Source organism: Nyctereutes procyonoides, unplaced genomic scaffold (genome assembly GCF_905146905.1).
Source record: "Nyctereutes procyonoides isolate TBG_1078 unplaced genomic scaffold, NYPRO_anot_genome, whole genome shotgun sequence".
In the NCBI taxonomy this organism is placed as follows: Eukaryota; Metazoa; Chordata; class Mammalia; order Carnivora; family Canidae; genus Nyctereutes; species Nyctereutes procyonoides.
Window position 1 is genome coordinate 50,205,469 of NW_026575131.1, and position 24,082 is coordinate 50,229,550.

The 24,082-nt window shown below is 49.9% G+C and overlaps 1 protein-coding gene across 1 annotated transcript in view; it reads right to left on the reverse strand.

The window, feature by feature from the left end:
• Nucleotides 1–743: 743 nt before the first annotated feature.
• The window catches only part of LDLR (low density lipoprotein receptor), a 36,894-nt gene continuing 13,555 nt past the window's right edge, over nt 744–24,082 (reverse strand). Inside the window, exons 4-18 of the mRNA XM_055343477.1 lie at nt 22,806–23,192; nt 19,889–20,011; nt 18,582–18,704; nt 17,243–17,362; nt 16,620–16,745; nt 13,553–13,724; nt 13,237–13,464; nt 9,882–10,000; nt 9,445–9,584; nt 7,830–7,971; nt 7,577–7,729; nt 6,666–6,848; nt 3,946–4,020; nt 3,341–3,498; nt 744–2,567 (exon numbers count right to left, since the gene is read on the reverse strand). Of these exons, the coding sequence (XP_055199452.1) occupies nt 2,532–2,567; nt 3,341–3,498; nt 3,946–4,020; nt 6,666–6,848; nt 7,577–7,729; nt 7,830–7,971; nt 9,445–9,584; nt 9,882–10,000; nt 13,237–13,464; nt 13,553–13,724; nt 16,620–16,745; nt 17,243–17,362; nt 18,582–18,704; nt 19,889–20,011; nt 22,806–23,192 (2,285 nt within the window). The 3' untranslated portion in view covers nt 744–2,531. The remainder of the gene's footprint in view (nt 2,568–3,340; nt 3,499–3,945; nt 4,021–6,665; nt 6,849–7,576; nt 7,730–7,829; nt 7,972–9,444; nt 9,585–9,881; nt 10,001–13,236; nt 13,465–13,552; nt 13,725–16,619; nt 16,746–17,242; nt 17,363–18,581; nt 18,705–19,888; nt 20,012–22,805; nt 23,193–24,082) is intronic.

Here is a 24,082-nt window from a genome sequence, read left to right on the forward strand (position 1 = left end):
CCCCGGTGGCCCAGCGGTTTGGCCCCGCCTTCGGCCCGGGGTGTGATGCTGGGGTCCTGGGATCGAGTCCTGCGTCGGGCTCCCTGCACGGAGCCTGCTTCTCTCCCTCTCCCTGTGTCTCTGCCTCTCTGTTATGAATAAATAAAATCTTAAAAAAAAAAAAAGAAAAACCTCACATCAACCATCCAGGGGCCCAAAGAGTTTGTAGGGGACGCTCCCTTCGGGAATCGTGTGTTGATTGAACCAAGTGGGAAGGTCTCAGCCCCAGCCACTCCTCACAGTTTATGCTTCTGGATTCAGCCCAAATGTCACCTCCTTAGAAAATCCTTCCCTGAGCCCTCCCTAAAGGAGCCTTCTCCCTGCCAGTCACTTCTCTGCCCCATTGCCCTGTTTAACATTCTTCTAGAATATTCTTCTAAAATATCATCATTGTATCTATTTCCCCTTCTAAAATATCAGCTCCTTGAGGGCAGACTCTTACTCTCTTATTTATGGCAGTGTCCCACACGCCTAGGCCGGGACCTGCACACCACACAGGCGCCCATTAGATGTTGGTTCTGTGAAGGAGCATGAAGGAGATTTAGCAAAACCCCACTTCAGGGAAGCGCCCCATAGCCTGTGACTGTCCTGAGCTCTGGGGAAATGTTCCCTTTTCCAGAGCCATCTCCTGGGAAGTTCTGCTCATGCACAGACAGAGGAGCCAGAGACCAGAGGAAGAAAGCGGTCCAGGTTTCACCAAGCGGTTCATTTAAGAAATTTAATTGATCACAGTAAGACATTCGGGCTATAAAAACATTCTATACAGTGGTTTAAAAAGCGATACCCATCCCCCCAAAGCAACCCATCATATATACAACACAGACACGGTCCTCCCGAAGAGCTTTGCGCAAAGCCCGCATGAGTCATCTTTGTACAAAAAGAGGCGTCTCAGAGACAACTTCCCTCAACGCAGAGCCCCCGGAGGGGTCACCGATGCAGCAACCAGGGTTTGCAAAAATAAATAGATCTTTGTTTCATATACATAAGTGATAATGTTTAACAAATATACAAAGTGCAAACATAACAAAAAGCCCCCCCCATTACCTGAACAGGGGTTTATTTACATGCTTCAGAAGGAGAAAAGGCTTTCACAGTTTCCTACAGGGGCACAGTGTTTGGTGGTCATGCAGTGAACAGTGGACAAGCCCTTGACAGGAGTCCACAGGAGGCTGCCACTTGTCTCTTTGGTCATAGACGTGACCGTATGATAGTATTGGAAAGATATTTTGTTTAAGTCCCATAAAATGACGAAGCCCGGGGGACATCCTACAGGGCTAAAATGGGCATTCGCCAAACAAAAGACAACCATCTTGGGGAAGTTAATGGCTCAGGGGGATCTGCATAGACGTGGAAACACAGGCTGGATAGTCATGATTGTGGCTTTGAAGTGCTGGGAGGGGTAGGAAGGGGGCGCTGGGGGGGAAGGCCCCGAGATTGTACATTCATCCATCCTCTCCCACCCCGGAGCCCATCCCAACTGGAACAGAAACCAGTGCAAAATAGTGACTATGTCAACTTTACACAAGATACAGCCCTGAACTAAAAAAAGTGCAAGGGGATCTGGAAGGGGCTGGGGTGGGCGCAGGGGCTGGGGTCTGCACCGCCGCACCCAGGCCTAAGGATGCTCCTAGAGGTCGGGGGCCGCTGTCTCCATGCATCAGCTGACTGGGTATCTCAGGCACTTAATAAATATTAAGGGCAACCGGTGGCTCAGGCTTTCCCTGGGAACCGATGAGGTTTTGGTGAATTAATGGGGTTTGGTTGGCCCCCGCGCCCAGGACGCTGGATTTGGCCACATCAGGACCAACACCAGAGTCTTGGCGTAAAGGGAGGGCACAAATCTTGCTTGGAAAACACTAGTTTGATCCAGATCTGGGCAGGGGAGGGGGCGGCAAGGCAAAAGCTAGTGCTGGCTGTCCAGCAAGGCAGAGGTGAACACATTTACTCCTGAGTTTGGGGGCTCGGGCTAGAGTGGGGGGCAGGCAGCTACTCAGGACCTTGGGTAGGGCCTGCTCTCGTGGTCAGAGCCGCTTGCCTTCTCTCCCTCTCCCTCTCTCTCCCCCTCTCTGTCCCTCCGTCAGTCCCACAGGAGGGGAGAAGTGAGCAGTCCCCTGGAGAGGGCAGAAACGTGCCCCGCCCCCCCCCCCAGCTCATTCGACTTTCTCTTCTCTGCTATTCATAGAGAAATTAAAAAAAAAAAAAAAAGCCCTACCTAAACCCGTTGCGTGTGCGCCGTTGGAAGCCCGTTCTGCCTCCCAGATGAATAAATATATAGAACAAAGCTCTGGCAGACAGGCCAAGCTGCAGCCGGCGCTGAGGCTGCGGCTGCCAGCAGGGCTTTGGTCACTTTGCATGAAACAGGAGGGCGTCGAGGTCTCAGGAAGGGTTTGTGGCAGGTCAAGGGTCCGGGGAGAAAGTGTCCTTCCTGCCCGTGACCGGCAGCAGGTGACCGGCAGCAGGTTCCGGGGAAGGACGGGACCAGGGGCAGCGGCTCAGGCCACATCATCCTCCAGGCTGACCATCTGTCTCTGTCAACAGAAGGATAAACGCCGGAAGCGATCAGTCCAACATTCAGTAAACATGGCCAGAGGCCACCTACGCCTCCCTCCCTGACGCCCGCGCCCGCGCCCGCGCGGGGGGCCAGCCCCCCTCATCGGAGCCTGCACCAGCGCAGCAGCCTCCGCCAAGCTGGGGGCCGGCCCCACCCCACGACCTTGCCCCCGTCTTTCCCCCGACAGCCACCTGAGGGCGCCGGTGAGCCGGGAGTCAGGCCAAGTCCCTCCTCTAATCAGAACCTTCCATGGCTCCCATGTGGTTCCTCCTGAGGCCAGGTGCACAAGGCCCTGCCTGGTCCCTTCCCTACGTTGGGCAACTCGCTCGACACCCCCACCCCGATTCTCAGCTCCAGCCTCACCAGCCTCAGAGTCTACACCTAGGCGATGTGTTCTGCACACCACACGCTCCCTGGCCTGGGGAGCCTGCCCCAGCTGCCTCATCTAAAATCTCCCTCCTGGGCGTGATCCCAGAGTCCCAGATCGAGTCCGCATCAGACTCCCTGCATGGAACCTACTTCTCCCTCTGCCTGTGTCTCTGCCTTTCTGTCTCTCATGAGTAAATTTTTTTTTTAATAAAAAACTTTAAAAAAAAATCTCCTTCCCTCTCCAAAAGCCCCCACTTCCCTCTTTTGTTTGCTTTCTCTTGATCCTGTCCTTACCTATCCCCCACCTTGAGGGTCTCTGGAGGATCTCCCAGCCCTGTGGGGAGGACGAGGAGGTGGGGGGCCTCCTGGGCCGGTACTCACCGAAGGGTAGGTGTAGCCGTCCTGGCTGCAGCAGATATGCACCTCGTCCTCCGTGGTCTTCTGGTACACAGGATTGTCAAAGTTGATGCTATTGATGCTTTTAAGCCGCCAATTCTTCCAGAGGAGGAAGGTCCCAAAGCATAGGAGGATGAGCAGGACTGCAACGGGAGGTGGCCAGGTCAGGAGGCCGCCCCAGGGCCCTGCCACCCAGCTCAGCCCCCCGAGTGACACCGCCTGCAGACTCCTGCCCTTTTTGACTTATTTAGGGTTTTTGTTGCAAATTTAAAGCCATACTCGTCCACTGGAAAACAAACAAACAAACCCTATCTACGTGCCTAACAAATCTCTAACGCAAAGCCCACTGCGACTGCGTCGCCCTGGAGCTACCCAACCGTGGCTGGTTCTCCCAGGTTTCCTCTGAGTCCCCACACATGGGGCTACCCCTCCTTCAGAAATGGGACCGGTCTCTACCAATGCGGCCAAAACTCTTTTCTTCTGAGTGTTCTTTGCACCATTTCTAGTGGGCCCTTGGGGTGGCTTCGCTGGGCAGGGAGGTCATTTTGCAGGAAGCTGGGCCCCAGGGTGGGCCTGGCCTGCTCACTTACCGATGGGGAGGATGATGTACAGAGCCCCCACGCTCCTGGGCTTCTCGTCTCCTCTGCTGGCAGCGTCGCCCAGGGCTGCATGGGAGAAAGGACAAAGTGAAGCTCAGATCCACGGCAGGTGTATAACAACCCACACATAGACGGAAACACCTCCTATTTCCTGGTGTCTTTAAAAGTTCAAAGCCTGGGTGGCTCAGTGGGTTAAGGGTCCGACTCTAGCTTTCAACTCAGGTCGTGATCTCAAGGTAATGAGTTCAAACCCTGCATGTCAGGCTCTGTGTTGACCAGAGAGTCTGCTGGGTTTTCTTTCTCTCTGCTCCTCCCACTGCTTGTACTCTCTCTCTCTAAAATAAATAATCTTAAAAAAAAAAAAAGAAGTTCAAAGGAACTTGGAGCGTCTCCCAGGTTTGAGAGGCATCACGCTGGGGCCTCTTTCATTAGCAGTTGGGATTATGGGACTTAGAGCAGATTTAAGAGGTTCCTCAGCCAAGCATTTCAAAGCTCTGGGGGAGGGACCAACGATCTTTGAGGCAAGAGCCTGCAGGTACATTTGCTAGCTGGTGAGGTCACTGGTGGAATGTTTCATGCTGGTTCTGCATCTGATGGAAAGGAGACAGGTCTGGACGGGATAGCAGCCACCTGACTCCGGACTGTTCAGCAATTCCTGGGCCCAGTGTGGACTGCACCAAAGCTCCAGACTCCTGTGTCAACTACCCCAGTTAATAAATACTGGGGGGAACCTCGTTATACAAGCACACTGGTGCACCTGAGCCCTGTGAGGGCCCCAGGCAAATCAAAGTTTAAAGTCCTCCAAACAGCCCGGGAAGACCGAAGATCCACACCTGGGCCACATGGACGCAAGTGAGCCATGATTTACATCATCAGTTCTATTCAAACCCCAGGTGGGTTATATCGACTGGTTAATCTTTTTTTTTTTTTAATTTTATTCATTTATTCATGAGAGACACACAGAGAGAGAGAGAGAGGCAGAGACATAGGCAGAGGGAGAAGCAGGCTCCATGTGGGGAGCCCGATGCGGGACTCGATCCCGGGTCCCCAGAATCACGCTCTGGGCTGAAGGCAGAACTAAACTGCTGAGCCACCTGGGCTGCCCTATATTGGCTGGTTATACGTGGTGTAGTTTAAATTGCCTTTTTTTTTTTTTTTAATATTTGTGCATATTTAAGAAAACTTCTAACAAAAATACTTTAAGGCACCAGCAAGATCCTTGAGAAGTTTTTCCCTTAAAAGAGCTCCTTTGGGGTAGCCCCAGTGGCGCAGTGGTTTAGGGCTGCCTGCGGCCTAGGGTGTGATCCTGGAGGCCCTGGATCGAGTCCCACGTCAGGCTCTCTGCATGGTGCCTGCTTCTCCCTCTGCCTCTCTCTCTCTCTCTCTCTCTCTCTCTCTGTGTGTCTCTATGAATAAATAAATAAAAAATCTTTTTAAAAAAGGGGGGTATCCTTTGCTCAAATCAAGGAGCCCTGGGTGGGCCCATCTGTGAAACAATTTTCCAAGCAGTGGCACTGCCCCCCGTGGAAAGATTTCCTGGCCTCTCTCAACCACAGCAGTTTCTGCTTTACCTTGTTTATGGTGGTACATAGGCTTCAGCCACTGTGAGGGAGAAAAAAATGTCCAACTTGCTGATGAGCCCATTTTTTTCTGGCTAGAAACATCTATGAGCTCCATTTTTCTGGCCAAACACGAGGGCAGGTGCCCTCTGGTGGGCAAAGAGATGAATGGCGGGTCTTCCATTAATTCACTGAGAGCCTGGGCTAGGTTGTGAGCCAGGCACTAAGCCATAGGCACAAAACTTAGAGCCTGCACCACTCCCCGCCCCGCCCCGTGCCAAAAACAAAAACAAAAAAACCCTTAGTAATAGAGTAATATTCTAATGTGACCTTTTTTTAAGAAATAAAAATGAAGGCCAATACCCCCTGATAAAATATCAAATGTTTAGGAAGACAGGCTCTGAATCTACACTTGCCTGTCCTGGCCGTGTTGGGACCCAGGCTCTGATCAAAATCTTTTAAAGATTTTATTTATTTATTCATGAGAGACAGAGAGAAGCAGATACATTAGCAGAGGGAGAAGCAGGCTCTCCATGTGGAGCCCAATGCGGGACTCGATCCCCAGACCCTGGGATCACGACCTGAGCCGAAGGCAGATGCTCAACCACTGAGCCACCCAGGTGCCCCATCTGACCAAATTATATTTGCAAGACCAGGTGTTCGGCCCATAGTTCAGGGATTTGATCTTTGAAAAAGTAATGCAATAAAATATTATTTTAAGTCCTGGGTTTTTGGTGATCCCTCAGATGCCACCCTGTGGAGCGCCTCATCTGCCTCACCCTAGCCCTGGCCTGCTGGGCAGACACCTGGAAAGCAGGTCATCGAATGGGCCTTGATAACATTTCAGGCTCCGGGGTCTCTGCACTGGGAAGACTCTGGGATAAGCCACCACCACACACTCAAGTGCTTCACACGCCTTGGGCCACACAATCCCCACTACTACCACGACCACGAGGAGGGCGGCCACTGTCATTGGTCCCATTTTCCAGGTAGCCAAATGGAGGCTTCTGAAATTGCATAGGTTGTGTCAGAGAGAGTGCAGGGACAAGACTAGACCCACAGTATCCCTTCCCCAGATTCTCTTGGCCTCTGAAGGGGCCGGTCTAGACGCCTGAGCTATAAACCTGGGGCCAGGATAGTCCCCGCCTTTACCTTGGTGGGACATGGTCACCATCTCAGCCGTGGTGAACTCAGGGCTGGCCACAGACCACGGGCTGGCTGTGTGCTTTGGCCCCACGGTTGTGGAGGGGACTGTCGGCCTCCCGGCTGTGGAATGGACCGTCGACTTGACCGTGACCGTGGCCGTGCCCTGGATGGTGGCTCCAGGTTCAGTCCCTGAAAGAAGAAACATCTCCTGAGTGCTCTACTGCCCAAGGGCTTCTCTGATAACTGTGATAATGACGATGGATAAGTAGCATGTGCCATGGGTCACAAAGAAATAACTGAAAACAGGGGCGCCTGAGTGGCTCTGTCAGTTAAGCATCTGTCTTCAGCTTAGGTCACGATCCCAGGGTCCTGGGATCAAGCCCCTCGGTGGGTTCCCTGCTCAGCAGGAAGTCTGCTTCTCCCTCTCCCTCTGCCCCTCCCCCTTGCTCGTGCTCTCTAATAAAAAATAAAATCTTGAAAAAAACTGAAAACAATTGAAGCACACTAATATCTATATTGTTATTACATTATTTGTTATAGGTTGAAAGACAGATTCACAAGTATTTCAAACACACTGTCCCCAAACTGAGACTTTCTCTGAGGATGAGAAACACCAAAAAGGGGGTCATCTTCTCCCTCGATGCCCAGGTCTACAATCGATCACCTCCCAAGGGGCTGGGAGAGAGTGAACCGGACAGCAAAGGTGAATGGCATCTGTCTAAATGCCTGGCACAGGGCTCACGTATCCAGCACGACAAAGGCAAACCACGGTTACCCCTTATGAGGGCCTCCTGGAGCTTCATCCCCTCCCGTTTGGAAGATGAGCAAATAAAAGATCAGGAAGGTCAAGTTGCAGGACTAAAGCCAGAAGAGGGGGCAGAAGCAGGACTCACGCGCAGGCAGGCCGGCGCCCCTACCTATGAGGCAGCTCCTCATGTCCTGGGCCAGCACCATGCCATCAGGGCAGGCACAGGTGAACTTGGGCGAGTGGGGGTTGATCTGCGGGGCCGGGAGACACAGGTACTGGCAGCCGCCATTGGGGAGGGCAGTTCCCTCACACCAGTTCACCCCTGAGGTGGAAGAGGCAGGAGAGCAAGGTTAGAAAATTCTAGAAAATTCCAGAACCACCAGCAGGGATGTGGAGGCAGGAAGCAGTCACCCTATCTTTACCTCTTGGCTGTGTGAAGTTGTGAAAAAGGACAATGTCCTCTGGCGACAAGAGGTTTTCTGCCACCAAATTAATGTCTGAGCCTGTGAGGCGATTGGCACTGAAAATGGCTTCATTGATGATGTCCGTCCAAAAGATTTTATCCTATATGGCATTAAAGAAGACAGCAGATCCCATTAATTGAGGGCATAGGACACCCGAATATTTGGAAGGAAGCAACACTAGGGGGTACGAGCCTCGTTTCCTTTTTCTTTTTTTTTTAAGGTTTATTTGAGAAAGAGAGAGAAAGAGAGCACACAAGCAGGGGATGCTGCAGAGGGTGAGGAAGAAGCAGGCTCCCCACTAAGCAGGAAGCCCCATGTGGGGCTCGATCCCACGACTCTGGGATCATGACCTGAGCCGAAGGCAGATGATTAACTGACTGAGCCACCCAGGCGCCCCTCTTTTTACTTTCTTTTTTAAAAAAATTTTAACTGTGTAAAATACACATAATCTAAAATCAACCATCTTAATCCTTTTTAAGTGTGTTGTGGGCATTAGGTACATTCACATTGGTGTGTAACCATCACCACCATCCGTCTCCAGAATTTTCCATCTACCCAAACTGAGACTCTGTCCCCATGAAACAGGGACTCCCCACCCCCTGCCCCAGGCCCTGATGCCCACCATTGACTTCCGGTCTTTGAGGACAGGACTCCTCTGGGGACCGCACACAAGTGGAATCAGACAGGATCTGTTCTCTTGTGTCTGGATTTGGTTCTCTCCAGCATCGTCCCTGTGGCAGTGTGTCAGAAGCACCTCCCTGTCTCCTGAATCACGTTCCACTGCATAGTTACACATATTGTTTAGCCCTTCATCTCTGACGGACACCCAGGGTGCTTCTACCTCTTGGTGAATGTTGAGTCACACTGCTTGAATGAGGGTGCACAAACATTATGTTTCCTTAAAACAGTTTCCAGCTGTGGTTGGCCTCCTTTTCTCTCTGTAAGGCTGTTAGCAGCTTCCTAGGCCTCTACCTACTAAGTACCAGGAGGGACTCCCCCTCCAAGTGCAACCACCAAAAAGTCTCCAGAAAGTGCCAGATTGTCCCCTGGGCCCCAAGATGGCCTCTCCAAATGAGAACTGCTGCTTTAAGACTCTTTGGGTGAGGGGGCACCCAAAAGTTGGCTCAGCTCGGGGAGCCTGCGACTCTTGATCTGAGTCGTGAGTCCAAACCCCACGCTGGGGGTAGAGTTTACTTAAAAAGACAAAAAACAGAAGCACCTGGGAGGCTCAGTGTTTGAGCATCTGCCTTTGGCTCAGGTCATGATTCCAGGTCCTACTGGGATCAAGTCCTGCATTGAGTTCCTAGCAGGGAGCCTGCTTCTCCCTCTGCCTATGTCACTGCCTGTCTCTCATGAATAAATAAAATCTTAAAAAATATATCTCTTTTGATGAGAAGAAAATGGAAATAACTTCAGTTTTATAAGTTGGTCTCAGCTTGAATGAACCAGACAATGTGGGTTGACCCATTAGCATGAGCACGTATGCCTCGTACATACATTGTGTCAGTAACTAGCATGTAGATGGGATTTCCCTCAAGCACCCAAAGAGCAACCCCTGGCTCCCCGTCCCCACCTCAAAGATGGCCAAGGAGAAGGGATGTGCCAGCTTTTTCTTGTCCTCCAAAATGGTCTTCCGGTTCCCCCCGTTGACATCAATGCTGGAGATGGAGTGGAGCTTGGAGTCAACCCAGTAGAGGCGGCCAACAGAAAGATCTAGAATCCACAGGTGGACAAGGAGAGATCACATGTCAATGCCAGAGGGGCCTGGGCCTGGTCACTCCACTCCCCACAGGAAGGACCCCCTGAGGACCCGGCAGAGATGTGCCCTGAAAAGCAGCCCCCACTGCACACCTCCACCTGTCAGCCCAAACGCCATGCTGGGGCAGTTTAGTGGCAGGTTATAAAAAACAGGGAGCTGCATTTTTTTTATTCAGGTGCAGCCTGGCCACTCCCTTCTTTTCGCCAGGCCGTGCCTGACCCCAGAGACCAACGTCCCAACCAAGGACATACCCAGGGTGATGCCATTGGGCCATTGGATGTCCTCCGTCACTAGTGAGTAAACGTCAACACCATTCAAACCCCCCTTCTTGATCTCGGCGGGAGTTCCCCAGTTCGTCCAGTACATGAAGCTGGTGGGAAAGCAGCAATAGCAGGATGTCAGTAGGGGAGGCTCCCGCCTGAAGCAGCAGGGCCAGGAATTGTAAGGAGTCCCCAAAAGACACCTCAAATTGGTTTCTTCCACTACCCTAGTGCCTGCAACCTGGTTGCAGGATTTTAGAACCTTCGAGAACAAAGGGAGGTTTCGATTCCAATGTCAGGACTGAGGACGCTTAATGTGCACCCTCGACAGTGCTTTCTGAAGGCTTTTATACATTTTTTATTTTGTAAAGTGTTTTTTTTTTTCTTTAAAATTTTTTAATGGTGAGACGCCTGGGTGGCTCAGCGGTTGAGCGTCTGCCTTTAGCTCAGGGCGTGATCCCGGAGTCCCCAGATCAAGTCCCACATTGGGTTTCCTGCATAGACTTTTTCTGCCTCTGCCTGTATCTCTGCCTCTTTCTCTCTCTGGGTCTCTCATGGATAAATAAATAAAATCTTTAAAAAAAATTTTTTTTAATGGGCACCTTGGTGGCTCAGTTGGGTAAGCATCTGCCTTGGGATTGGGTAACGATTCCGGATCCTGAGACTGAGCCCCTCATTGGGCTACCTGCTCAGTGGAGAGCCTGTTCCCTCTCTCCCTCTGCCTCTTCCCCGACTCGTGTGTGCACTCTCTCTCTCATTCTCACTCTATCTCAAATAAATAAAATCTTTAAAAAGATTTTTTTTATCATGGTAAAATACACATAACATAAAAGTTACCAGCTTAACCGTTTTTCAGTGTCCAGTTCAGTGACATTAAGTACATACATACTGTCATGCAACCATCACCACCATCCATCTCCAGAACTTTTCCACCACCGCACACGGAAACTCTGACCCCATCAAACACCTGCCCCAACCCCTGGCTTCCAGCACTCCACTTTCTATCTCTATGAATGGGACTCCCCTAGAAACCTCACATAAGTGGGATCATATAGTATTTGTCCTTTTGTGTCTGACTTCTTGCCTTATGTTGTAGAAGGTGTCAGAATGTTCTTCCTTTTTCAGACTGAATACAATTCTATCAGGTGGTGGACTGCATTAGTTTATCCTTCATCTATCCAGAGACACTTGGGCTGCTTCCATACCCTGGCTGCCATGAACACGGGGGTACAAATACCTGTTTGCCTGCCTGTGTTCACTGCTTTTGGATCTATACTTGGAAGTGGGGGCACCTGGGTGGCTCAGTGGTTGAGTGTCTGCCTTTGGCTCAGGTCGTGATCCCGGGGTCCTGGGACTGAGTCTCACATCAGCTTCCCCACAGGGGGACTGCTTCTCCCTCTGCCTAGGTCTCTGCCTCTCTCTCTGTCTCTCATGAAAAAAAAAAAAGGTAGATCTCTGATGGCTTTTATGCCTCTGAAGAGATGTTCAAACTAACAAGTAGCCAAATACAAATACACTGAAAGACCCCCTCCCCATCATGACTGGCAAAGAGGTCGGGGATCCCTGGGTGGCTCAGCGGTTTAGCGCCTGCCTCCGGCCTGGGGTGTGATCCTGAGGACCCGGGATCGAGTCCTGCGTCGGGCTCCCTGTGTGGAGCCTGTGTCTCTGCCTCTCTCTTTGTCTCTCATGAATAAATGAATAAAATCTTAAAAAAAAAAAAAAAAGACTGGCAAAGAGGGAAGACCGGCTGGTGACAGTGAGTGAAATGGGTCCTCAGCTGCACTTCTGGAGAGCAGGTGTTCCATGACAGTTTGATGCTATATCCGTGGATGTACCCTTGGATCTAGTGATCTAACTTCTAGAATGAGAAATCTAGAATCTACAATCCTGCAGACAAAAAACTGCAGTGACACCCATTTAAAGGAATTCAAAGGTATTTAGGGCCTCTTGGTGTGAGGTGGGGGAAAAAAACTCAATTTCCATGTGCTAGGTACAAAGCAAATCAGGGCTCATCCAGTCCACAGGGAATGAACCCCATGTGCCAAATGAAAGACCCAAGTGGAGAACAGAGAGCAAGAGCCCAAGCCTACACTATATTCTGGAGGGGAACAGAAACCCAACAGTAGAGCATGCACACATGCACACACACACACACACACACACACACACACACACACATCCCATGACTTGTATCTAAGGGGTTATTTCTAGGGGTCTCGCTCTTTCCTGGCAGCTGGGGAGCTAAATTTATTAAACCAAGTGTCCCTTTGCCAAATAAGAACATTTGTGGGCCAAGGCCCACCTTCACCCCAGGGTCTGTCCCATCTGAGTCATGTTCATCTCCAAAGTTCCCTTTTGAGGCACCTGAGTAGCTCAGTTAAGCTTCTGCCTTCAGCTCAGGTCATGATCTTGGGGTCCTGGGATGGAGCTCTGCATGGGGCTCCCTGCTTGGCAGGGAGCCTGGTTCTCCCTCTCCCACTATGCCCTGCTTGTGCTCACTCTCTCTCAAATAAATAAAACCTTAAAAAAAAACAAACAGTTCCCTTTCCTTTTGATGATTGCCACCAGGACAGGATGCCTGTACCAAGGTTGCCACCGCCCCTCCAGAGTTGTGAAATTCCACAGGCAGATGTGGTGTAATGGGTGCAGGACAGGGGGTGGGGAGATACTTTCTGCCAGGGGACACAGGTCCCTGTGGGCGTTGGAGTGCTGAGTCAGCCCCCGGCCCTGCAAACACCCTCCTGGGGGCCCCGTTGGGGTGGTGATCTTTACTCCCTGTAAACTACCATTGGAGCTGAGTGCTTTTTCTCCAATCCTATCCTGGCACAGGATTCTCTGCAGTAAAATACTAAAGCAGAATTTAAATAAGTATTAATTTTTTAGTATTAATTTCTAATACCAATTTAAATCCATATTTCAATTTCTGGTTTTTTTTTGTTTTGTTTTGTTTTGTTTTTTTAAAGTAGACTCCACACCCAGCATGGAGTCCAATGCAGGGCTTGAACTCATAACCTTGAGATTAGGACTTGAGCTGAGATCAAGAGTCAGACATTTAACCGACTCATCCACCCAGGCGTGTCTCTGATTTGGGGCTCTTATCCTGAGCACATGACTTTTCAGGGTCTGCTTCCATCTCAACAGACATCGAGAAGGATCAATACTTGGTTCCCAAAAGGCAGGTGGAGAAGACCATTCCAGGTTTTGTGCTTTCCTGACAGCAAGGAAAGCCCCATGCCTACAAAGGTCAATCCAGCCCAGGCACATGCCTTTCCCCAGGCTGAGTCCTCACCACTTCTAAACCCCGCCTGTGCTTCCCTCTGAGCCCCTCAGCTATGGGGGTACCAACCCATGCACGGGATCCACCACAATGGCACGTGGCTTGGAGCCTTTCTCCTTGAAGAGCGTCTTTCTCTTCACACCCTTGGTGTCAGCCACGGAGACGGTGCCCAGGATGGAGTCTGTCCAGTATATGTTGCTGTGGATCCAGTCCACTGCCAGCCCGTCGGGGGCCTGGAGGTCTTCGCTGATGACGGTGTCATAGGAGGAGAAGCTGGGGGCTCTGTCGATTTGGGTGCTGTCAGTGGGAGAAGCGGGAGCAGAACGTCAGTATGAGGGGCCTGTTTCACCTGGATTGGGGGGCTGGGTGGAGCTCCAAGGCTCACCTGTAGATCTTCCTTTGGGACAGGTCGGACCAGTAAATTCTGTTGCTGGCCACCTCTGTGTCCAGGGCGACGACGTTCTTCAAGTTGGGGATGAGGCTGGTGTATTCGGTGCGGTCCAGAGTCATCTTCCTCACCTCATGGCGATTGGTGAAAAAGAGGTAGGCGATGTTGCCTGGGGACACAGGAAGGATGCTCAGGGGAGTAGAAGGCCCCCTGACTCGAGCTTGTCACCCTTGGGGGTCTGGCTGAACCAGGGGAGACACCCAAGATGCCATGGGAAATGCCTCGTTGGTGTATAAACCATGTGGCTCCAGGGGCACCTGGGTGGCTCAGTGGTTCAGTGTCTGCCTTTGGCTCAGGTTGTGATCTCTGGTTGCCAGAAATCAAGTCACGCATCAGACTCCCCAAAAGGAGCCTGCTTCTTCCTCTGCCTACATCTCTGCCTCTGTCTCTGTGTCTCTCATGAATAAATACATAAAACTAAAAACAAAACAGAACAAAACAAGACCATGTGGTTCTGATGCTCTGACATCCGAGGCCTTGCAGAACCTGAAAGGACAGCCCCTCCCAGGGCCAACCAGCTCCTAGGGATGGTTCATGACATGCCTTGAAAGCAAACTCTCCAGCCCATGCCCGCCACCCCTCCACTGGGCTCTCATGCTCTGGGTCGCAACCCCTCCTCCTGCTTCAGTCACCACAGGGCAGGTACCAGACAACCAGGGGCAGCTGCTCTGCCCCAGAGCCCGCTGAGATTATTCAGACTAGCTAGTCCTGAGCTTGCTCACCCTGCTTCACCTCATGCCCAAGGAAACCATAAGGGAGGCTCTGGCCCATGTGATACCCCTCCTCTTCCTCTGCCTCCTGACTGACCCTGGTGCTTCCCCGGCTGGCCCCCTGGCTGCCATGGCCCTCCTCTTGGGAACTGTAACAACCGATCATTTCAATGGTGGCCATCTCCTGACTGGTTGGCCTTGCCATACTTGAATGATAATAAAGCCTACATTGGTAATAAAATCTGCACTGGGGCCCCAGCATTTTACATTTTGGAACGTAAAGATGAAGAAACGAGGGGCATCTAGGTGGCTCAGTCGGTTAAGTGTCTACCTTCAGTTCAGGTCATGATCTCAGGATTCTGTGATGGAGCCCTGCGTCAGGCTCCCTGCTCAGTGGGGAGCCTGTTTCTCCCTCTCCCTCTGCTCCACCCCGTTCATGCTTGCTCTCTCTCTCTCTCTCAAATAAATAAATAATCTTAAAAAAAAAAAAAAGAGGAAGAAGAAACATTAACAGCTAATGTGTATAGAGCTATACCTTAGGGCAGGAAATTCTCCTTAAGTGCTTTTCCTATTATATTTTCCCTTATTGGTCCGCACACTCCGATGAGACCAGGGCTACTGTCAAACTCCTATTGTATGTGAGGGGATTGAAGCTCAGAGAGGAGAAGGTACTAGCCCAAGGTCATACCAGCTAGTAAGTGGCAGAGCTGGAATTTGAACACACACTGCCCTGTCCCTGGGGACTGTGCTGTTAACCATGATGCCAATATTCACCAACAAGCTAACCATGTGTACAATGGACCTCACTCAGAATACCCCTTCCCACAACACCATGTGCCCCTTACCCTCTGGAAGGCACCTGTATAGACATCAGTCCATAGATATTGGAAGGAAAGTGAAACTTCAAATCCTAGAGGGTTTCATGAGCTCAGTCTTTGGTTTTCCCCAAAACCAGGAAATGCGTGGGGGTATGAGCAAGGGAGGCCAAGGAACCGTCACAAAAGGGGTGATAACACAGGAGAAAGACTTCAAGGCTAAAACAGACCGTAAGGAAACAGAAGTTGATCTAAAATATTTCTGCAAACTTGTACCTCATTAGAATCAGACAGGCGGGTAATGACATGACACAAAGCAAAGGGAGTTTGGCTATGCCTCCAAACACATGGGATCTCTTGATTTGGAGATTCTGAGAATCAGTGCATGAGTGCCGTTCTAATCTTAAATTTGTTTGTTTTTATTTATTTGAGAGAGAGAGAGCACAAGCAGGGGGAGGGGCACAGGGAGACAGAGGAGCAGACTCCCCACTGAGCAGGGAGCCCAACATGGGCTCAATCCCAGGACCCCGGGATCATGACCCAAGCCAAAGGAAGATGCTTCACCAACTAAGCCACCCAAGCACCCTATAATCTTAGATTAAGAAGAAAAGAAACCCAACTATTGCTGTGGGTTTTTTTTTTAATACTTTATTTATGTATTCATGAGAGACACAGAGAGAGAGAGGCAGAGACACAGGTAGAGGGAGAAGCAGTCTCCATACAGGGAGCCTGACGTGGGACTCAATCCCGGGTCTCCAGGATCACACCCTGGGGTGAAGGCGGTGCTAAACTGCTGAGTCAGCCGGGCTGCCCTGTGATTTGGTTTTCTTATGAGAGATTATACCTTGGTCTGTATTAAGTGAATTTGCTTTTTGGGTATAGGTTCCTGTAAGTGAATAAGAACAGCTGGGGGGGGGGGGGGCAGCCCCGGTGGTGCAGCGGTTTAGCCCCGCCTGCAGCCCAGGGCGTGATCCTGGAGACCCGGGATCGAGTCCCACGTTGGGCTCCCTGCATGAAGCCTGCTTCTCTCTCTGCCTGTGTCTCTGCCTGTGTCTCTGCCTCTCTCTCTCTCTCTTTCTCTCTCTCTGAATAAATAAATAAAATCTAAAAAAAAAAAAATCTATCAATATCACTTAAAAAAAATAAAGCTGGTTCCCAACAATGGTGAATGTTACCGATGTATTGATAGAAATAAAACTCACCCTTTAAAAAAAAAAAAAAAGAACAGGGGGTGCAGGCCGTTCAGGCCATGGCTTTTCACCTCTTGTACCCTGAAGCCACTGGCAGGGCTGGGGGCTAGAAACCAGCACTCATGCAACTGACCTGAGTCTGCAGGGAAGCAAGACATGTGAGAGCAGCCTCCTAGAAAGTTCCTAATTGGCCTGCTCATCTATCTGCCAGAGGTCTCTGCAGGACACAGTGTGCCCTTCTGCCCCCACCAGCCCCACCCCTGCCCCACTGGTCCCACCCCTTGCTCACCCACAGCCTTGCAGGCCTTGGTGTGGGGGTCCAGCTGGAAGCCCTCCTCACACTCGCACTTGTAGCTGCCCTCGAGGTTCACGCACAGCTGGCTGCACACGTCGGGATCCTGACATTCGTCGATATCTGCAAGTTAGGGCACAGAAAAAGATTTGGGGCTTCTTCTTCATGGGGTGCTGATAGAGTGATGGGCTCCTACTGAAAGCCATGCCTCCCGGGGGCAAATGGGGACACCCCATGCCCTCTGGGGAAGACCTGCAGAACCAAGGTCTCGGGGCCATCAGGTTCAGGAATGAAAACACGGAAACAGCCAAGCGTCATCTCCAACAATGACCCTGACCTCACCATTCACCCCAGAGGTGCCACCCACAGGGCAAAGCTGCATCAGCAGGGATTTATTTCTTAATTATTAATCTCCAAAGGCAAGAACCAAGTGCTCCTCACGGGCCAAGCCTGTACTTGATGACCCATGCATCTGGCAACCTCATTAAATCCTCCTAACAGGCCTGGAGGTCAGCACCATTTTCATGCCCACTTAACAGGTGGGACACCTGTTAAGGTTTGGCAACCACACAAGGAGAAAGGGCTGAGGAGGCAGGGAGCCCATGCTGCTCAGGACTCACCTTCGCATCTTCGCTGGTCCACCAGCTGGAAGCCCTCTGGGCACAAGCACTCGTGGCCCACCTTGAGGTCGTTGCAGATGTGGGAGCAGCCGCCCTTATTGTCCAGACACTCATTGGTCCCTGCACCAGGTGTGGGGGAGGGGTGGGCAGACTGGTCACGCTCAGGTCGTTAGTACCCCTGCACCATCTCATCACCCTTATCATGATCACAAGGACATGGAGACCAGTGAACTACCATGTCTGCTAAGGGGACTTAAAATAACCACTGTCATGTGTAGTGCCATGAGTGAATCCGAGGACATTCTACTGAGTGAACTATGTGGGGCACAGAAGGACAAATACTATAGGATTCACTCTTAGGAGGTCCCTATTAGAGTCAAGTTCAGAGATAGGAAGTAGATGGCAGACACCAGGGGTGGGGGAGGGGTGGGGAGTTGGTGTTTCACAGGGCAGAGGTTCATCAGGAAAGATGAGAAAGTTCTAGAGATGGATAATGGGGATGGTTGTACAACCATGTGAATCTGCTTAATGCCGCTAAACTGGACACTTAAAAATGGTTAAGAGGATAAATCCTCTGCTATTTTTGGGTAAAACTCATTTCTTGATTATAAAAAATAAAAACCATATCCCACAATTGCATATGCTAACTCTCAACAACCATACAGGTAGCTGAACTACAGCTGTGGAAAATGAGGCATGGCCAGGCTCAAAGACTTGTCCAAGATCACAGTACTAGACCACACTCAGGGTGCTTAGCTCCAGCATCCATGCACAGGCTCTCTACAGAACTTCAGCCAATGCCAGCCTACCATGCGTTCTTGCATGGCCCAAAAGCTAAGAATAGTTTTTACATTTTTTTAAATGATTGAAAAGAAGAATGAATAAAAATCAAGAGAAAAACAGTATTTTGTGCCACATGAAATTCAAACATCAATGTCCATAATCAGGTTTGCTCGGAGCACAGTCACACACGTTTGTGTGCACATGTGCATTCATGTTGTTTTCCTGCCATAACGGTCCTATTGAACAGGTGTGACAGTTGAACAGCTGTGACAGACCTTACAGCTGGTTAAGTCCAAAATATTTACATAGTTACAGGTTAAGGGGTACTGCTGAAACCTTACAAGGATAGCAACAGCCAATCCCCAGCAGCCCTAAGATGTGTGAACCATCCTACAGACGTGAACACTGAGGCTTGGAAGTAAAGCCACTTATCACCAAAGACCCCCACGTTTGTATTGCCCCACAGCTAAAGCACTCACAGGCACACAGTATCCATGTTTGGGTCACATCCCCAGCTCCCCATAAGTCTGAGCACCACCTGTACCCCGGGGCTCACCACACTCCTTGAGGGGCTCGTCCGACCAGTCCCGACAATCTCTGACCGAGTTGCATACTTTGTCCAGGGTGATGCACTCGCCGCTGTGGCATTTAAACTTGTTGGGTCCCTCGCACAGTGTCACTAAGAGGCAAAGAGGAGGGTCAGGTGCTTCTGAGATGCAAGAGCCTGCTTACTACTCCTTATTCACATGAAAGTTCATTTGTATACGATTATATGTAAATGTGTTCATAAATAAAACATAACATACTTAATTTCCTGCGATGTATCATTTACAATTGTTAAAAAGTGGATTATCAGCATTTAACTTCTTGTTCAAAAAAAGTTTGTTTCAGGGGGTGCCTGGGTGGCTCAGTCAGTTAAACACCCAACTCTTTTTTTTTTTTTTTAAGATTTTATTTATTTACTCATGAGGGACAGAGAGAGAGAGAAGCAGAGGCACAGGCAGAGGGAGAAGCAGGCTCCATGCAAGGAGCCCGACGTGGGACTCGACCCTGGGTCTCCAGGATCAGGCCCTGGGCTGAAAGCGGGCACTAAACTGCTGAGCCACCCGGGCTGCCCTAAACACCCAACTTTTGATTTTAGCTCAGGTCATGATCTCAGGGTTGTGAGACTAACCCTGGTACCTGGCACCGCACTGGATGTGGAGCCTGCTTAAGATTCTCAGTCTTGGGCAGCCTGGGCGGCTCAGCGGTTTAGCGCCGCCTTCAGCCCAGGGCGTGATCCTGGGGACCCCGGATCGAGTCCCCCATCGGGCTCCTTGCATGGAGCCTGCTTCTCCCTCTGTGTCTCTGCCCCCCTCTCTCTCTGTGTCTCTCATGAATAAATAAATAAAATCTTTAACAACAAAAAAAAAAGATTCTCAGTCTCCCTCCCCCTTCTCCCCTACACACTTGCTCTAAAAATAAATAAAATATTTGAATAAAAAAAATAAAATCCTTATGTTACATGATTTTGCCACAATTAAAACCATTTTAAAATTAATTCTGATAAACAATCGGGTTGCTGCTTGTGTTTTGCCATTAGGCCAGTGCTGCTCTGCATATCCTCCTGGGACCATTCCCAGGAGTGGAATTGTCATATTATAAGCTCAGGAAAGGGCTTTCCATGGAATTATACTGCACGTGTTATCTCTAAGTTCAAAAGACAGGAGCTCTGCACACTTTGGCCTCGTGAAATCACACAGTCCTGAAGTAGATGCTTTTGCCATGCACATTGGTCAGATAAGTGGAGGTAAGGTTTGAGGTGGTCAAGTAACTTGCCCGAAGACATAGGGTAGGTGCAGGGCTGATCCAAAGGGAGCTCACCATTGATGCAGCCAATCTCGTCGCTCATGTCCTTACAATCATACTCCTTGTCACACTGCCGGCTGCCATGGATGCAGGTCCCATCTGAGCACTGGAACTCATCAGGCCGGCATGTGGGCACAGCTGGGAAAGACAGGGCACATGTTGGCTTTTTTCAAGGAGCAGCAAAGAAAAACTAATTACCATCTTCGAAGCAGCAATTTCCTGGCAACCTCAGGCATCAGGGAGAGCATGTAACAGGAAAGATTTTCAAGGTGAGAAAACACAGCCCACTGCCAACAGGAGAAAACAGTGGCCCATCCATTTTACCTACTTCCCACCTGAGTAAAAATTCCCCAGGTACACCCCATTTCATGTTCTAAATTTTAACTAATGTAGTTTTCTTTTTTTTTTTAAGAGGGGGCAGGGAAGGCAAAGGGAGAGGGAGAGAATCTTAAGCAGGCTCCATGCCCAGCATGGAGCCTGATATGAGGCTCAACCTCACAATGCTGAGATCAAGACCTTAACTGGAAATCAAGAGTCAAATGCTTAACCAACTGAGCCACCCAGGCTTCCCTGACCAATGTAGTTTTAGATTTTCTTTCATGGCAGTAAGTACTTTCTACCTCAATGAAGAATCCCCAAAAATTATTACTAATGTCACTGAGTAAAGTTTGGAAAATAAGAAAATGTGGGGAAGCACCCTAACACAACCACTGAGTTTTCCTGGAGTTCTCACCAGTCTTTCCACTTAAGCATTTTTGAGAATGCACCATTTTTTTTAAAAAAAAGACTTTAAGTAATCTCAATACCCAATGTGGTGCTTGAACTCACAACTATGAGATCAAGAGTTGCACGCTCTACTGATGGGAGCCAGTCAGGTGTCTCTAGATCACATAATTTGCTATAAACCTGACAGAGCCAAAGGCTACTCTTAGCAGAAGGGCAATATTGTATCCCCAATCTAGACAGAGATAGGCCAAATTGTGACAAATTTGATCAGTACCATTGTGCAGAACCGAGTCACATTGTGAAGTAGGACAAATGTTTATGAGATGATGCTGCAGTAGAAGACAAATTTTTTTTCATTTTATTTATTCATGAGAGACACACAGAGAGAGGCAGAGACATAGGCAGAGGGAGAAGCAGGGTCCCCATGGGGAGTCCGATATAGGACTTGATCCCAGGACCCTGGGATCACACCCTGAGCCAAAGGCAGATAATCACTGAGACACCCAGGTACCCATAGAAAGATGAATTTTTTGTTTTCACAGGTGTGTGTCCCCCAGTTACTCACCCATTCTGGGCCTCAGTTTCCCCATCTGTAAAGAATGGGGGAAGCCTGTTCACAATTTATAAGAATTAAGTGAGTTTGTGTTAAGTTTTAGCACCGATTGTATACAAGACCACACATTATTTAAAAATGTGACATGTAGGAGCACCTGGCAGGCTCAATTGTTAGAGTGTGCAACTCTTGATCTTGGGGTTGTGAGTTCAAGCCCCACATTGGATGTAGAGATTACTTTAAAAAAAAGACAAACTTGAAAAAAAAGGGAGGGCACCTTGGTGGCTCAGTGGTTGAGCGTCTGCCTTTGTCCCAGGTCGTGATCCCAGGATCTGGGATCAAATCCCACATCAGGATCCTCACTAGGAGCCTGCTTCTCCCTCTGCCTATGTCTCTGCTTCTCTGTGTCTCTCATGAATAAATAAAATCTTAAAAAAAAAAGTGATTTTTTTTTTTATGATACTCACATAGAGAGAGAGAGAGAGAGGCAGAGACACAGGCAGAGGGAGAAGCAGGCTCCATGCACCGGGAGCCCGACGCGGGACTCGATCCCGGATCTCCAGGATCGCGCCCTGGGCCAAAGGCAGGCGCCAAACCACTGCACCACCCAGGGATCCCAAAGTGATGTTTTTTTTTTTTTTTTTTTTTTTCCAAAGTGATGTTTTTTAAAGTGACTTTTAAAAAGTCTAATTACATCTACAGAGATTGCAATTGCAATTCTATGCAAAGAGTGCACGTGAGCAAAGATACCAAAGAAACAGAGACATGAAAGCGTGTCTACTGTGAATCTAGAACACCGCTAGCTTTGAGGAACCGGCCCCTCATTCAGGAAGCAATGACTCAGGGCTTTGGTAAAATGCTTTATCTGCACTGTCTCCAACACAGGAGCCACTAACCATGTGTGGCTACGAAACTTTCAATTCATTAAAGTGAAATAACACAAAATATTCCATTCTGTGGTTGCACCAGCTACTCCTCGGTAGCAGCTATCGCAGTGCAGACATGGGATGTCTCCACCACCACAGAACGTTTGAGTGGGTGGTGCTGGACTCCAGTTGAAGTCTACAAAGGCCAATGTTCTTGCCCCAGTCTGTGAGGGAGGAGAACACAACACAGTGAGGTTGAGTCCTTGGCCAAAGATCACCAGCCAGGCCTGGAGCCCAGGATCCTTTCTGGATGAAAATAATACTGCAGCTTGCAGCTTGTTCCCCTTGTCAAAAAAAAGAGATTAAGAAAAAAAAAAAAGAGAGAGAGAGAGAGAGAGATTAAGGGTGCCTGAGTGGCTCAGCTGGTTGAGCGTCTGCCCTTGGCTCAGGTCATGATCCTGGGGCCCTGGGATCAAATACTGCATGAGGCTCCCTGCTCAGCCAGGAGTCTGCTTCTCCCTCTCTCTCCCCCTCTGCTGCTTCCCCTCTTTTTCCTCTTTGTCATATAAATAAGTAGTTAATTAATTAAGAGAGATTAATTATACAAGCATAAAAGACAGGGTCTCCTTTTAAGGGAGGCTTTCTCTTCCATGTGATCAGTAACACTAGAAGAGACATGAAATGAGACTGAAGTTCTTGATGTGTGGCTTGAAATCGTTTAAGTCCTGAAAGGCCGACCTGTCCCATAGCTGGGACAGGGGAGAGGACCCATGCACAATGCCCTTACCACAGTTCTCTTCATCAGACTTGTCCTTGCAATCAGGGCCACCGTCACAGCGCCAGCTGGAATGGATACACTCGCCGCTCTGGCAGTGAAATTCAAGGGCAGAGCAAGGGTTGTCGTCCCCTTGGGGGGCTGATGTGTTGCGGCCCCCACAGTGCTGTGGCCACTCATCTGAGCCGTCCTTGCAGTCTGGGTCGCCGTCACAAGCCCACAGCTCAGGGATGCAGGCAGAGTTATTGCACTGGAAGTGCAATGGGCCACATGTGGGTATGTGGCAGGATGCCTCATCGGACCCGTCCAAACAGTCCTGGTCTGAATCGCAGACGAATTCCGGGGCAATGCACTTTCCATCCTGGCAGCGGAACTCATCCGGGGCACATGTCTTGGGCGCTGCAGGGATTGATGGGAAAAGAACCTGGTCACCAGAGAGCCCTCACTTCTCACTAGCAGCCCATTCCAAAGATGAAGACACGGAGCCTCGGAGAGGCCGGATCCCAGTGAGAGACCCTGGAGAAGCCAGGATAGTGGTCAGGGGCCCTGGATAGGGAACCCCGGGCAAGGTGAGTGTCCCCAGCCTGCTCCTGTGGCCCCTCTGTGCCTCAGTTTCCTCATCTGTACATGGGCCCAGGCAGGGGAAGCACTATTTAAGAGTTTGCTGTTATTATTAGTGCACTTGGGTGGCTCAGTCAGTTAAGCATCTGCTTTTGGCTCAGGTCATGATCCCAGAGTCTAGGGATCAAGCCCCATATCAGGGTCCTTGCTTGGCAGGGAGCCTGCTTCTCTCTCTCTCTGTCTGCCTGCTTGTGCTCTCTCTCTCTAATAAATAAATAAAACCTTAAAAAAAAAAAGTTTGCTGTTATTATTAAAAGAGCCACCCACAAAAATGTGGTTCATGTGATGTGATGGAGATGTTAGTTAATACTACAGGGGTAATTATTTTGCAATATGTATGTGTAACAAATCATCACCTACTCTTTATGTTTTTAGAGAGAGAAAGCATACACACGAGGTAGGTGAGAGGGGCAGAGGGAGAGGGAGAAAGAGAGAGAGAATCTTAAGCAGGCTCTACAATCAGCACAGCCTGACTTGGGGCTCGATCTCACAATCCTGAGCAGAAACCAAGAGTAGGACGCTCAACGGAGTTACCCTGGTGCCACCTCCACCCAAAAAATTTTACAAAGGGGTGTGGGCGCCTGGGTGGCTCAGTTAGTTGAGCAGCTGAGTGTCTGACCCTTGATTTTGGCTCAGGTCACGATCTTGTGGTGGTGGGATTGAGCCCT